Source organism: Lagenorhynchus albirostris, chromosome 3, assembly GCF_949774975.1.
Source record: "Lagenorhynchus albirostris chromosome 3, mLagAlb1.1, whole genome shotgun sequence".
In the NCBI taxonomy this organism is placed as follows: Eukaryota; Metazoa; Chordata; class Mammalia; order Artiodactyla; family Delphinidae; genus Lagenorhynchus; species Lagenorhynchus albirostris.
Genome location: NC_083097.1, coordinates 170756607 through 170770961, shown reverse-complemented (window position 1 = coordinate 170770961; position 14355 = coordinate 170756607). Strand labels below are relative to the sequence as shown.

Below are 14355 nucleotides of genomic sequence, written 5' to 3'. Positions count from 1 at the left end.
TTATCAAGTCTCTAATCCCCATTTTACAGACTTGGAAACCGAGGCACCACTCTAGGGGGGTGAAGTCTCGAGTTGCTTAGTCTAAGGGGCGGGGGTGAAACTCTGAGCCCGGTAGGTCTATCCTAGGCGCTCGGTAAGATGGGGAGGGGGGGGGTCCCGGACCAGGCTAGCGTCCCCAAATCCCATCCAGACAGAGCCCCAACCTCCTCCCCTCCCTATCCCCCTGGGGCGCTCCCAGCCCCGCCTGCGCCCTCGGCATCATGTACGCTCGGGCCCGCGGCGCGCACTTTGCCCACTGTCCCTAGATAGGGGGCGGGGTATACCGCGTCCCTGTTCCCCTTCCTTTTTATTATTTATTATCATTTAAAGGGGCCGCGACGTGAAAATTTCCGTCCACTCTCTCCCCTTCCCCAGCACCCCTGTGCTAGTCGAGCGTCGTCGGACGAAGCGCGGGGGGCGAGGGGGCGTCCGGGAAAGCGGAGGGGGCCTCACGAGACCCCTCCCCGCGTTCCGAGCCGCGGCGCTGAATCACCGGCGAGGTATTTGCATCTGAGAGCGATTTGTCACCCGGTGATTTGTCTGCGGGGCGGTGAGCGCGCCGGTGGTGGGGGGGAGGGAAGGGGCGGGGGAGGCCGCGCGCGGGGAGACTTTTACCAATCGGGTCGGTGGGGGGTGTAGACGCGGACTCGGCTGGAGACTCGGTGAGTCGGCGCGCGGCACAAACCCGGCGGTGGCCGGGAGCCAACAGCGCGCAGCTCGCGGCCCGGGCCGGAGGCCAGGCGCGGCCGGGGCAGGGCCAGACGCCAGGCGTGGGGCATGCGCCCCCCGAGTGGGCCCTGCGCCCCCCGAGCGGGCCCCGCGCGGTGAGGCTGGGGCAGGGGTGGGCCGGACTTTTAAATCGCGCGTTCTCTCCCGGGTGGGCGCCGCGCGCCCTGGAAGCCAATGAGGGGGCTCCCCAAAGTTGGTCAGGGACGTGGGTGGGGGTCCAGGGCCGGAAAGGCGATCCCAGTGGGTCGGAGTTGGTGTGGTTTTCTCTGCGACTCCATTGGAGATCTCACCCCCTGCCATATTGTACGGGGGCGGGCGCGGGGGTGACCGGGGGTCGCGAGCGTGTGCGCCCCCTCCCAGCGGAAGGAAGTGGTCTCTATGCGCGCGCGGGGGGCTGTGGTCGGGGTTGTTTCATCTACTCCCGTTGGAATCGGTGTTTTATTCGGGAGCCCCGAGGAGAGTGGGAGCGCCGGGTGGGGAGGGCAGTTCCCTGGCGACCCTCCCCAGCCTGGATGGTTTATTTATAAAGCGTCAGCTCTGGGGCAGAAAGGGGCCCCTGGAGGGGACACCACGGGGCCCGCGGCTGGGGTGGGCTCTGCCCGGGCCCTGACTCTCTGGCGGGGATCCCCGGGAAAAGCGCCCCGTGCCCCGTTCAGTGCCCCCCCCAGACACAAAAGCGGGCGCAGGAAGCTCGGGGAGCGCGCGTTGGTCAATTCCAACGTTCCGCGGACCCCGGGCGGCCGGTTTGTCAATAATCTTCCGTTTTCAGTCGCCCGGCCCGGAGGGGTTGCCCCCCCACCATGCAAATCGGCCGCTTTCCAAGAAGCCTTTGAAATCGGACTGGGGTTTCTGTCGTCTTATTTCTTCTCCCTTTTCAGTGTTTCTTTTCTCACTTCCTCCGGGCCGCCCCCTCCGGACTCTCCTAGCCCCCTCCCCAGCTTTCTGTCCCGCTCTCCCCCTCCTCTTCCCTTCGTGAAGTGAGGGCCCCCTTTCGCCACCCGTGGGCCCCAGCCTTGCACAACTCTTTAAATAACCGTGTTTTGCAAGCTCTGGGCCGAGCGGGTGACCTCTCTCTCCGGGAGGCATGGGGGGGGAGGGTGTGGCCCCAGATCCCTCCCTGCCCCCCCATCCAGGTCCCAAGGGCCACCCAGCACCCCCCCCCATCCCCGCCCGGTCCCTGCCAGGGAATGCCTCTCCCCTAGGGTTGTCATAAAGTGGGGGTAGGGCCTGAGGACAAAGGGCTCTTGGGGGGGAGGGGTCTGGAGGGGGTGGGCGTCACCAGCTTAGGGTTAATGGCGGCCATGGGGGGGGTGCCCAGGCTAGAGCCCAGGGGGGCTCCGGGGTTCCCACCTGCCCCCTCCACCAGCCCCAACGTGGTGGCCTGCCCTGCTCCCCTCCCCCATCCGTGGACCCGGAAGGGTCATTAAACCCAGCAGGCCTGTGTGTGTGTGTGTGTGTGGGGGGGGGGGGGTGGTGGCTTGAGGGGGCGTGGCTTCCTCTGGCCTCTTCCTTCTGCCCCCCAAAGAGGGGGGGCGTTGCCCAGAGCGTTTCCGTGGGGAGGGGGGGCTCATCTTGAAGTTGTCAAAGGTGGGGGAGGGGCAGCAGACCAGACTAGACACTGGGTGAGAAGTGTCCCCTCAGCACTTCTTGGGGCTGGTGGGGGGGGCGTGACCGCCTGTCCCCGGGGGTTGGGGGCTGGGTGCTGTCCTGCTGCCTCTAAGGACAGGCTGTGCTGGTCATTCTCCAGCACTATGGCCTCTGAGAGGGTCTTTGTGCCCTGGGACCCCTGCCCCTGCTAGATACTGAGGCCCTTCGGGGACAGGTCCCTCCCTACTTTCCCACAGGGACCCCCTACCTGCCCCCCCCTCCCGCACTGCCCTTTCACCCATCCTGCTGGAAGACCCAGCACTGGGGACAGGGCCCCTCCCATGACTGGGGAGGCTGGGAGGGCCTACACTGCAAGACTCCCCTGGGGGGGGGGCGGTCGTCAGGCTTCTCTTACCAGGTCACAGGAGGGGCCGGAAGGGCGGCCAGCCTGGTGACCCAGTGTCCGCCCGCTCCCAGGAGCCTCTGGCCGCTGGGCCCTCCTGTGTGTGGGCCGCCTTTGCCCCAGGAGCTGCTCAGGAGCCTTTGGGGATTCATTTGTTGGTTGGAGTGGCTCCTGGACCCTCCTGTGTTCTTGTGATGTACCATCTGTGGTGTCACTGCCGGGCCTGTTGGGTTCTGCCTAGTCTGTTTTATTGGCGGCCTGGGCGGGTGGGGGTGTGGCCTGGGCTTGGGTGAGTGGGGCTGGGGTGGGACCTGCATCCTCCTGTCCTTGGTGGTGCCCAGCTGTGCAGGGCTCTGGGACATCTGTACCCAGAGCCCGCCTGAGGCCCTGGTAAGGTAGGTTGGCAGTGGTCCGAAGGGACCCTGGACTGGAGGTAGAGCGCATTGCCTTCTGGGACCTTGGCCCCACTTGGGGTCCCAAAGGGCAGGGGAACTCCCTGCAGAAGGCACATGGGGGCCGCGTGGGAGGCTCTGACGTCACCCAGACCTGGGTTCAACTCCCAGCCTTGCCTGGAACCTGCTGTGTGTCCTCCAGCAGGGCAGCTCCGAGTCTCAGTTTTCCCCATCCGTGAAATGGGGACCATCCAGCCTCCTTCCCTAAGTCCAGCGAGTGCCTGCTGTGCTCCCGCCTTTACCATCACACACTCGCTTCATCCCTGCTTGGGCGCAGCGAGGTGGGTGCCATTCGGGCACCATTTTGCGGATGGGGAAACTGAGGCCTAGAGAGACTGAGGTTTAGGGATGGGGTGAGAACATGAGTGGGGAAGCTTTAGCCTGTATGCAGTAGGTGCTCAATCTGGGTCGGCCATCGTGCTTGTGAGATGCCCGGAGCCCCCTGGGCCGTGAGCAGCACCTAGAACTCAGAACCGGAACCCAGAACTCTGGTGCCCAGTAGCTGGCTGTAGCCAATCAGAAGCCAGAAATGCTCTGTTCCCCTGTTTCTGTTTATGAAGCTATAATCCGAGGTCTTTCCCTGGGGTGCTGTCGTCCACTAAGTGTTTCTCTGTGGCCCAGACGGGTGGGGGCCGACTGGAGGCCCTCGGGAGTCCAGTGCGGGGTGCCCCTGCTTCCCAGCCCTCTGGAGGGTGGACAGAGTGGGGGCAGATGGGACGAACGTGCTCCTCCACCTCCAGGGAGGCCCCCAGGTTTGCACACTGATGGGCGTGGATGGAAACAATTTTCCCAGAGGCCTCTGAGGTCCGACCTGAGTGGGGAGGAGCCCAGGCGTGGTCTGACGGTCTCTCCTGTCCCCTCCAGGTTTCTGCTGACACGTGAATGAGCCACCCGCCAGCCGCCGCCCCCCAGTTCCCGGTGTGAGAAGGAGGCGTCGCCCGCCTGCCGCTGGCATGCCCCGCCAGCCCTGAGCCTGAGCCCAGCGGCCCCCGCCCCTGCCCCCCCGCCACCCTGCACTGCCCCGGCTCCCCCGCGGCCCCCACACTGCAGTGCGGCCGGGCCCCCTCCCCCCAGGGGCCGCCCCCGCCGCCGCCGCCGCCCCGCCCTGGTGCCCGGGGCGGCCCGGCCCGCAGGGCCATGAAGCTGCAGGCCGTGATGGAGACGCTCCTGCAGCGGCAGCAGCGGGCACGCCAGGAGCTGGAGGCCCGGCAGCCGCCGCCGCCACCCCCCGAGCCCGCGGCCGGGCCCCCGGCCCGTGCCAGGGCCGCCCCGGACGAGGACAGGGAGCCTGAGAGCGCCCGGATGCAGCGGGCGCAGATGGCCGCGCTGGCCGCCATGCGAGCCGCCGCCGCCGGCCTCGGCCACGCGCCCAGCCCAGGCAGCTCCGAGGATGGGCCCCCCGGCTCAGAGGACGAGGACGTGGCCCCAGAGGGGGCACCAGGCTCTCCCCCCGCACCCGGCCGAGGCAGGGAGGCGGCCGGCCTCCCCGAAGGTGATGGCCACTTCGAGGGCTCCGACGATGACCTGTGAGTTGGGGTGTGTGGGCCCCCCACGCCGAGCACTTGCCACGTGCCGGCGGCTCTCAGCCCTGGGGACACAGCCATAGAGGAAGGACAAAACCCCTGTCCTGCTGTCCACCCAGGACATACCGTTCTTTAGAACTTCCCGGGGGACGGTGGACATTTCTCCACCTGCACCACCCAGGATCGGGGCCACCCGTCTCAGAAGGCTGACAGATACTTGAAGTGTGGCCACTGTGGCTGGGATCTCCTCATGTAGCTTTATTTCACCTTAATTTAAATGGAGCTACTCACACGTGGCCACTGGCCCCTATCGCCTGGCGAGGCTGTACTAGATTTAGTGGCGGGGACAGATGATAGAGGCCGTAGCCCGGCTGCAGCCTACGCAGAGTGAGCATCCATTTGCCCCCGGACGTGCCTCCCCGGGGTCTGACGCAGACCCTGAGCGGGGCGCTGGCAAAACCGCAGTGGGAGCCTTCTGAGAAGACGTTTAACGAGCAAAGCAGCAGGGCGATTGCAGGCTGTGATCGGAGGTGCCAAGAAAATAAAGCAGGGGTCTTGGGGAGGGGGGTGGCTGGGGCCGGGGTCAACTTCAGGCAGTGGTGGGTGGAGGTCTTCCTGCGGAGGTGACAGCCTCTGGGAAGGGCAAGGGGGAGCGGGGAACAGCATGCCTGGCAGAGGGAACAGCCTCAGCAAAGGCCCCGAGGCAGGAACTGGGTTGGTATTTTCAAGGCCCAGCAAGGAAGCCTGTGCGACGGAGGGGACGGGAGGGGAGACGGGGTTAGCAGGTGGGCAGGGGCTGGGGTTTATGCCCAAGGGGCACCTCTAGTTGCTCTGAGCTGATTGGGGACAAGGAGAGTAAGGCCCACGGCCTGAGCTGGCCTCCTCACGGGCGCTCTCCACAACCAGAGCACGTGGGGCTGCTCACCCACGTCCAGACAGGGAAAACGAGGCAGGAGGCGGCACGGGCCTCGCCCTCTCCCCTGACCCGCGCCCCGTGTCTGCCCCAGGAAGCCGAAGTGGGAGGAGGAAGAGGAGGAGCTGGAGGAGGATCTGGGAGACGAGGACGAGGACGAGGACGAGGACTACGAGGACGAGGGGGGGCTCGGGCCCCCCGGCTCCGCCGGCCCGGGCCCCGCATCCTTGTTTCCCCGCAAGGCCCAGCCGCTGCAGGCGTACCGCGGCGATGGCGGGCCCCGGGCTCTGGGCGGCCAGGAGCGCCCGGGGGCTGGCCCGGCCCTCCCCGGAGGGGCTGCCCACGCAGTGCCACAGCTGCAGCCGCCGGACCACGGGGACTGGACGTACGAGGAGCAGTTCAAGCAGGTGGGCCTCGCGTCCTAACAGGGGCTGTGGGCAGTCGCTGCCAGGGGGTCAGGCGTTCTCGTGGAAGCCACGGTGTGGGGTCGTGTACGTGGGTGGGACGGGCTGGCCGGTAAACGCGTGCATGTGGGGACACGAGGGGGAAGTTCAGGGGGCTCCATCGGCACCAGAGAACAAGCAGAGAGATAGAGCAAGGGAGGGGGTCCTGAGCAGAGGGACCGGGCCTGGGAAAGGCCGTGCGCCTGGACGAGGCTCCGTGGGGCTCATGGGTGTGGCTGGCAGGCGGGCAGGGGCGGGGGCTCAGGGGCGCAGGGCCAGAGGCCTCGTCCGTGGCGTCGAGTCTGGTCTCTTGAGCCTGTGGCTGGGGAGAGGGGGGTGAGCAGGGGTTGGCCACGTCGGTGTGGACGGCCGAGCAGCTCCTGGGGGCTCCAGAGGGGTGGGGAGGAAGCGGGCCGTCCTGGTGCCTTCCCCGCGGGCGGCCAGGGCAGAGGAAGTGGCCGGGCGGGGGATCCTTTGAAGTTGGGCCTCGCTGGGCTGGGCAGATGGAAACCAGATGGCGGCCGGGGAGGCCGGCTGGGCTTGCATTCCAGCCTGAGGCCAGCTGGGCCCTGCCCCGACCTCCGAGAGTGGACGGTGGGGACCTAACCTCCCAGGCCCAGCGCCTGAGCCTCATCTGAGGCTACGGACGCGCCAGGCACATGGGAGCCGGGAGGTGGCCGTGTATGGCCTTGGGGCACCCTCCCTCCGTGCTGGCTTCCAGGATGGGCAGTGGGATCCTCCTGGAAGGACCATGAGGCCCAGCCGCCGTGTGGGAAAAGGGCACTGGGATTCTGGCAACCCTCAGAAAGCTCAGATAAAGTACAGAACTGGAAACTGGACACACAGCGTGAGAGGAACAAGCCAGGGGCTGTGACGGGAGGGACGGGGCAGGTATAAAGGCAGAAGGGGACGGTGCCCGCAGGGTGGGCACGGCCAGGGCAGCGGCCCCGAGGCAGGAGGCCAGCCTGAGGAATGGGCAGGAAGGTTAATCCCCTGCCCAGGCATCTCGGGATGGGTGGGGCTGCCTGGCTTCCGGCTGGGTCCTGGCACGTGGGCGGCAGTGCCAAGGGGTGGGATGACAGCCAGCAGACGTCATCTCCTTAGGGCGTGGCTGGCCGCTCCCCACGCGTGGCCCCGGCTGCCCCCTCCCGCCTGAAGGCTTTTCCTCTGCGTGTGGACCCCAGCCTGAGCCAGTGCCTGGGATCGGGGTCCCCCCGACCCTGCTCCCTGCCTCAGTTTCCCTCCTCTTCTTGAGGAGCTGCTTGTGGCTGGGTTGCCGTCTGTCTAGTTCTGCAGATAAGAAAACAGGGGGGAGGCATTGGGGGTGGGGGACGGGTTTCCCAGAACCGAGCTCTTGACGTCTGCTGGTGTCAAAATAACACAAACGGGAACCTCATGGGCGAGTTGTATTTATGGACTCGCCGAATATTTGCCATCTGCCCTGAGTCCAACCATCAGGAAGCCCCAGGCTGGGGACCAGAGCCAGACACCTCCCACCCCCTGCCTCACAGGGTCACGGCCAGGCCAGAGGAAGGGACAAGGCCGCAGCCCCTGTGGGGTTGGGGGTCGACAGGTAGCCCCGGCCCCGCCCAGCAGCTTCTGCTGCGTGGCCCAACACTGGCGGGAGACGGGGCTTGGGTGGCCAGGCCAGGCGGAGTCCAGGGATCAGGTGTCTTGGCCGCAAAGCCCCCTCGGCCCATCAGGAACAAAGGGCCTCCAGGAGCCATTGTCCCGCTAGTCTTTGGACACGATGATGATGTCTCGAGGACTCCCAGGGTCAGGGCACGGTTGGGGAAACTGAGGCCCAAGGGGTCCAGGGAACCCAGGTCACACAGTCAGTCTCATGCTTACAGAGCGCCTACTGGATACACAGCTCCCCTGCTGGACTCAGAGGAGGTCCGTAAACAAACGGGGAGGAAGGGGTGAGGAGACGTGACCTGGCATCCAGCTGAGGATGCGGGGAGGCCTCTCGGGATGTGGCACTTGCTCCAGGCCCGGTCGGAGAAGGAGCTGGGCCCTCACACTGAGGGATGGTGGTGCGGCAGGCAGAGGAAACAGCCCGTGCAAAGGCCCCGGGGTAGGATGCAGCTTGGCTTGTGTGTGGAGGCCAGACGCCGCCGCCCGGCTGGGCCCTGCGGGGGATGGAATTGGATTCCAAGACGGTGGGGGTTGAGGGAAGTTGTGGGCAGGCGGGGGGCTGCCCTGCAGCGCCAGGATCCTGCGCCTGCCTGTTTGTGCCAGGTCCAGCTGCCAGCACTGCCCTCCCGCCCAGCCGGCCAGGCATCTGTGCGGCCAGTGTCAACAGTGGCCTGGGCTCAGCCAGCCCAGCAGATGTCGGGGGCTGTGTTGACTCTGGCGCCTGCCCCACCCCCTTCCTGGCACGTGGCAGCCGGGCCGGCCGGCCGCCTGCTTGGCACCATCACTGCCTCTTCCTCCCCGGTCTTGGCAGGGCCCAGGCCTGACTTCCGCCCGAAAACCCTCGACAGCCGTGAAATTCTGCCGCCGGCTACAGGGTCTGGGGGGCAGCCAGGCTGGGGAGGGGCCGGGAGCAGCGGGCTCAGGGCCACGGAATCTTTCCTTGAAAGCCTGGAACCTCGCTGCCGTGGGGCCCCAGGGACTCAAGCTGGTGGAGGCCAGCACTGGCTGGGATCGTCGCGTGTCATGGGGAGCGAATAGGATCTCAGCCTGCGGCCACCAGGCATGGCACCCTGGTGAAATCCTGGTGGTTTCCTGTTACCAGCAGGGCTGTGCCACCGTGGGATTTTAAGCAAGCGGAGTCTTAACTGCAGAGCTTCAGCCACTTAAGCATTTGAAGCTGTAGCTTCGATGATTCAAACGCCGGGGTTTTTATTGACAGCTTTATTGACTCAAGATTCACCTAGCACATAATTCAGCTGTCGAAAGCGCGATTTGGTGGTTTCTCGTACATTCACGGGGTTGTGCAGTCAATTTTAGAACATGTTCATCACCTCAAAAATAAACCTTTTAAAATGTACCCTTTAGCTCTTACCCCCACCCCCTCTTCTAGCCCCTGACAAACAGGAACCCACTCTCTGACTCTGTGGATCTGCCTGTTCTGGACGTTTCCCATCCGTGGAATCACACCCTGTGTGTCCTTCTGTGTCTGGCTTCTCTCCCTGAGCATCGTGTTCTGGGGCTCCGTCCACGTAGTGGGAGTGTCAGGGCTTCACCCCTCTTTGTGGCTGAGTGATGTTCCATTCTACGCATGTATATCCTGGACTTTATTTACCCATTCTTCTACCCCCGGATACTGGATCGTTTCTCCCTTTGGCTGCTGTGAACGTGCGTGTACAAGTCTGTGCGTGAACGCGTGCTTTCAGTTCTCACGGGCACGTACCCAGGAGTGGAGGCGCTGCGTCATGTGGTAACTCTGTGTTTAACCTCCTGAGGAGCTGTTGTTCACAGTGGCCGCTCCATTTTGCATCCCCGCCAGCCACACGAAGGTTCCAGTTTCTCCACGTCCTCTCCGACGCTTGTGGTTAGGACTTTGGTTCCAGCCGTCCTGGCGGGGTGGCGTGCAATGTCACTGTGGTTCCGATTTGCATTAAAGGTCGGGATCATTATTTTCCCTCCTCTCCAAGGTCGTGTCTGCTCCCCACAACTTGTAAATGAGCTCAGAGGTATAGAGATGACGGTTCTAGGTGGTATTTGTCGCCCAACTGCGCGCAGGCGGCAGGTGGAGCGTCTCGCGTGTGTCTCGTGTACCTTCGTTTCGTGGTGAGGCGGGGGGCGCTGCGTTTGCCCCGTCGTACAGTTGGGGAAGCTGAGGCACAGAGCCGTCAGGCAGCTTTGCCCACAGTCACACGGGGGAGGTGTCAGAGCTGGGATTCAGCCCCAGGGTGTACTGGAGGAGTGGACAGATGGTGAGGGGCAGGGGGCACGCCCCCCTGGCTGCAGGTTTCGGGGGAGCCCGGGTGGCCCTCCTCGTCTGAAATGGAGGCGGTTGGTCCAGGGCCCAACAGCAGGGTGTCAGGACCCGGTGCCTGGACACACAGGCCCCCAGGCAGGAAAGGACCCCGCCCATCCCCTCTCCCCTCCCTGGGCCTCCTGGGGCCTGTTGAATTCCCGTGGGTGTCCTCCTCCACCCCAGCGTGTGTGGCCCCGGAAATGGGTTCAAGCAACTTGGGGTGAAGCCCTGGGCCTCAGATGCATCCTCAGCAGGAGGCCGGGGTCACATTTTGGGGGTTTTTTTTTTCTGCTCCTTTCGCCTCACTTCGATTTTTTTAAATTATGGAAGGTACACATATATACATTTTTAAAGTCCTTTTTTGATGCCAGAAGTGACACTTGACACCATTCCGGTGGGGGATAAAAAGGGAGGGATTCCAGTGAGGCCTGAGGCCTGCCAGCCCCCTCTGTGACCTAGCTGGCAGCAGCTACGGTTTTCCCAGGCCTTTCTCTGTCCATTTACACAGAAATGTGACGCGTAAGGTATCGAAGTGTGGTCTCTCGGGGGTCTGCCAGGATCTGCCAAACGCTGAGCTGGACGTACTGCTTTTCTCGTTTTTTCTCATAATTTTCACTCTGCATCTGTCTGTTTCATCAGAGTGTTTCAAGTAGCCGAGTTCTTTTTAGCCGTTGCGGGTTCCCTTGTGGAGCTGACACCAGCACGCTGGTCTGTTTTCCTGTTTCCCTGTTGTAAACAACACTGCAGTGAACATCTCTGGGCTCGTGAGGGTTGCTTGGGGCTGAATGGGGTGGGGTTAGGGAGCAGGAATTGCCGGGACTCCGGGAAGAGGTGGCAGATGGTTTCTTCATCCTACCTGGGAGCCCCCAGAGGCTGGGGGCCCAGAGAGGGACACACGTACTTCAGCCCTGAAGAGTCAGGGCTGAGCCAGAGGGAAGGCTGCCCAGAGGAATGGGCTTTGGAGCTGGGGCTTTGCAGGACATGTAAGAGTTGGCCAGATGGAGAGAGAAGGGTTAGGGCCTGCATCTTGGAACGGCGTGGCTGGAACATAAAGTGGGAGGGGTAGGGGTGGGCAGACATTAGGGCAAAGCAAAGGGGGGCTCAGAGGGGGGCCTTAGCATGGTTTAGTGCTGGGGGAGGGAGAGGGACGCTGGGAGAACCCTTCTGGGCTCCACAGTCCAGGCAGGAGTGGAAGAGGCCAGCGCTACAGCCGGTGCTGTGGGACCAGGGTGGAGGAGGAGAGTTTTTTGGTGGAGTGTGTTCTGGGCACACAGGCTGGAGGTCAGGCACTGGCTTCTGAGCCCAGTGACGTTGAGCCGGTTCGCTTGGGGCAGCGTGGGCTGGGCCCAGGCCCATGGGTCCTGCAGGCCAGCTCTGGCGCCGAGCGTCTTCCTGGGGCGCCAGGGTCCCCGGGCCCCGTGCTGGGGGCGGGACCGGTGCCAGGAAACCCCCCGGGAGCCCAGCTCTGCCCGCCTGGGACAGCGCCCACCTCATCAAAGCCGCTGCGGCCGCTGGCGTGGAGCCAGATGGGCCGTGGCGGGCGTGGGGAGGATGCCGCCTGCAGCCCTGGCACCGTGCCCCCACCCGTGCCAGCCCTGGGAACCACACTGACTCAGCCGGAAGAGCCTTATCTGGCCCCGGCGCCGCCGAGGGGTCACTGCCGCTGTGGCCTGGCCCCCCACGCCCACCGCTGCTCCCCACCCCGGTGGCCACCGCCAAGCGCCCGGCCCCTCCCCACGCTTTCTAATGACACACATGGTGCCGGAGGACGTGGTGCCCGGCGGGCGTGGGGTGCACGGGGGGTCCAGCCCGCTGACGTGGGCGAGCGCGTGTGCGTGGGGACGTGGTGGCTGCGTGGGGTCCCTGTGGGCCGGGGGTTCCCGTCTGGAGGGCCCCGTGCGTGTCGGTGTCTGTTTGCAGAGCCGGGGCTCTGGGGGCGTCTTGGGCCCCCCGTGGTGTCCGTGGCCACGCGTGTGCCGGCGTGGCTCCCGTGTGTCTGTGCATGGTCTGGGGCCACGTGGACCCATCTGCAGTGTCTCGTGTATCTGTCCCCTCAGGCGCCTGCTTGTGTGTCCCGGTTTCTGGAGTGTTTGTGCACGTCTGCGTGCACCCCCGTACGACTTGGCCCTGGCATGTGTGGACGTGTTGTGAGTGTGTCCTGGGGTCTGGGTGGCTGAGCTTGTGTATCCGAGTGTGTCGATCCCAGCGCTTTGCCTGTTCCACACGTCTGTACGGTGGATGACAGGTGACCCTTTCCCGTGGCTGTTTTGTGTGCACATGGCTGTATGCTTGTGGGTCTGCAAGCACACACGTGTGTGTGTGCACGTGTGTCCGTGTGTGAGCCTTGCGTCCCCCCCCCCCCCCCGCCGGCCCTGCTGGCCCCGTGTCTTGGGAATCTTGAGCGTGCGGTGGGGCCCATTAACCGTTAGCCAGAAAGTCACGTTGCCCCAGTCAGTGGCTTGAATCGGCGGCCCGGGCACAGGTCAGCTGCCCGCGCCCGTCCGCGTGGCTTCCCGAGCCGCCTTGCTGACGCAGCCCCAGGGAGCCGCGAGGTGTGACCAGGGCCTCAGGGGCTGCAGGGGGTCCCACCGCCAAGTTACATCCCTTCCTCCCCTCACGTGCTGTGTGATCTCGGACAGGGGTGTGCCCTGTCTGATCCAGAGGTGCAGTCGGGGGGTGCTGAGCAGGGCTCACCTGCTCTGTGTCTCAGTTTCCCCACCTGAGACAAAGACCCTTCAACCCACCGAGCCTTCTGATCTTGAGCCAGCACCCCCTGTGGTGACCTGGAGGGGCATCCCGGACCCTCTGGAAGGCCCAGCGACCCCGTTTGCAGACGCCATCCACCGCTCCGGGAGGGTCCGGGGGCCCCTGGGGTTGTGGGCTGTGGGTGGGCACACGTGGGGGCGGGGCCGGCCCGCCCTCCTCTGCTCGCCCAGTTGCGCTCGGCCAGAGGACAATTGGGGGTCACGGGGTTAAACGGTAACCAATCTGCCTATTGAAGACCCCAGCTCGGGACGCAGCCGTGCCCCTCGTCAGGGCCGGCGGGGGTCTCGTGGGGCCGAGGGGTGCGGCGGACACAGAGTCAGCGCCGCCTGCCGCCACCCCCGCCTTCCAGACAATGAGCAAGAAACAGATGAAACCCTAATTCCAGGAAGAAACCTATCGGGGGGCACGAATGGGCACGTCTGCCCAAAATCTCAGAACGGGACCTTGCTTGGAAATAGGGTCTTTGCAGGTGTGATGCAGTTAAGATGAGGCCACAGTGGAGGAGGGTGACCAGTGCCCTTAGAAATAGAGGAGGGACACACAGAGACAGAAAATGGCCGTGTGACGTTGGCGGCAGAGACTGGGGTGATGCAGCCACAAGCCCAGAGGCCCCCAGAAGCTGGACGAGGAAGGGAGGACCCTCCCCCATGCCTCTGGAGGGAGCGCAGCCCTGCCTCACCTGGATTCTGGATGTCTGGGCTCCAGAGCCGTGTAAGAAAAAACCCCTGTGCCAAGCCCCAGGAAATGAATACAAACTCCAGTGAGGGCTTTGGGTCCCTGATCCTTGGGGCTCAGCAATGCCGGGCAGATTCTCAGGGAGCCTGCCCGGCCGTGGGGCCTCCTTAGGGGACCCCGACCGTGTGGTCCACGGGGTCATGGGACTGCTCTATGGCGCAGAGGCCGGGCTGGGCACCCGTGTGCGTGTGTGTCTGAGTCTGGGCCTTCCACAGGCATGTGTGGAGCGCCTGTTGTGTACCAGCCCCGTTCTGGGCACCCGGTATGCACCTGTGAACAAAGCAGACAGAAGTGGCCACGTGGCAGTGGGGGCCGGGCGGGTGCAGCGGCCGAGGGCGGGCCGTCTGGGGCCATTATCTGAGAGCCAGCCAGTGGACGAGGGTGTGTCTGTGTTTGTGTGTCTGAGTCTGGCCGGACGGGTGTGTCCATATGCGCCTGGAGACCACGCCAGGTGGTGGGACCTGCTGGGTCTGGGCAGGGCTGAGGGTCCACGTGTCGGGGTGGGAGCGTGCGTCCAAACAGGGCTGGGAGGGTCCGTGTGCAGCCATGGGGCAGACCCGGGTCCATGCCACGTAGAGGTCCAGGTGGGAGGGCCATGTGGTCTGTCTGGGCGGGGCCCGGGGTTCTCTCAAGGCGGGGGTGTGCCTCCTGCTACTGTCCCTGGGGGTAGGTGGGGCATCTCTGTCCAGGCTGGAGTGGCCGTGGGCCCTGGGGCTGTGTCACATTCTCTTTCTGCCCCGTGAGGGGTCTCTGAGGGTCCCCGTGGCCACCCCAGCCTCTGCCCTGTTAGGTTATGTCCCCCAGCCCACCACCCCATGGCTTCCAGTGTGGATCCTC

At 64.8% G+C, this 14355-nt stretch overlaps 1 protein-coding gene across 1 annotated transcript in view; it reads left to right on the top strand.

Annotated features, from left to right (window-relative positions):
* The first annotated feature begins 4347 nt into the window (after positions 1-4347).
* The window catches only part of ARID3A (AT-rich interaction domain 3A), a 28797-nt gene continuing 18789 nt past the window's right edge, over positions 4348-14355 (top strand). Inside the window, exons 1-2 of the mRNA XM_060146779.1 lie at positions 4348-4736; positions 5741-6053. Of these exons, the coding sequence (XP_060002762.1) occupies positions 4348-4736; positions 5741-6053 (702 nt within the window). The remainder of the gene's footprint in view (positions 4737-5740; positions 6054-14355) is intronic.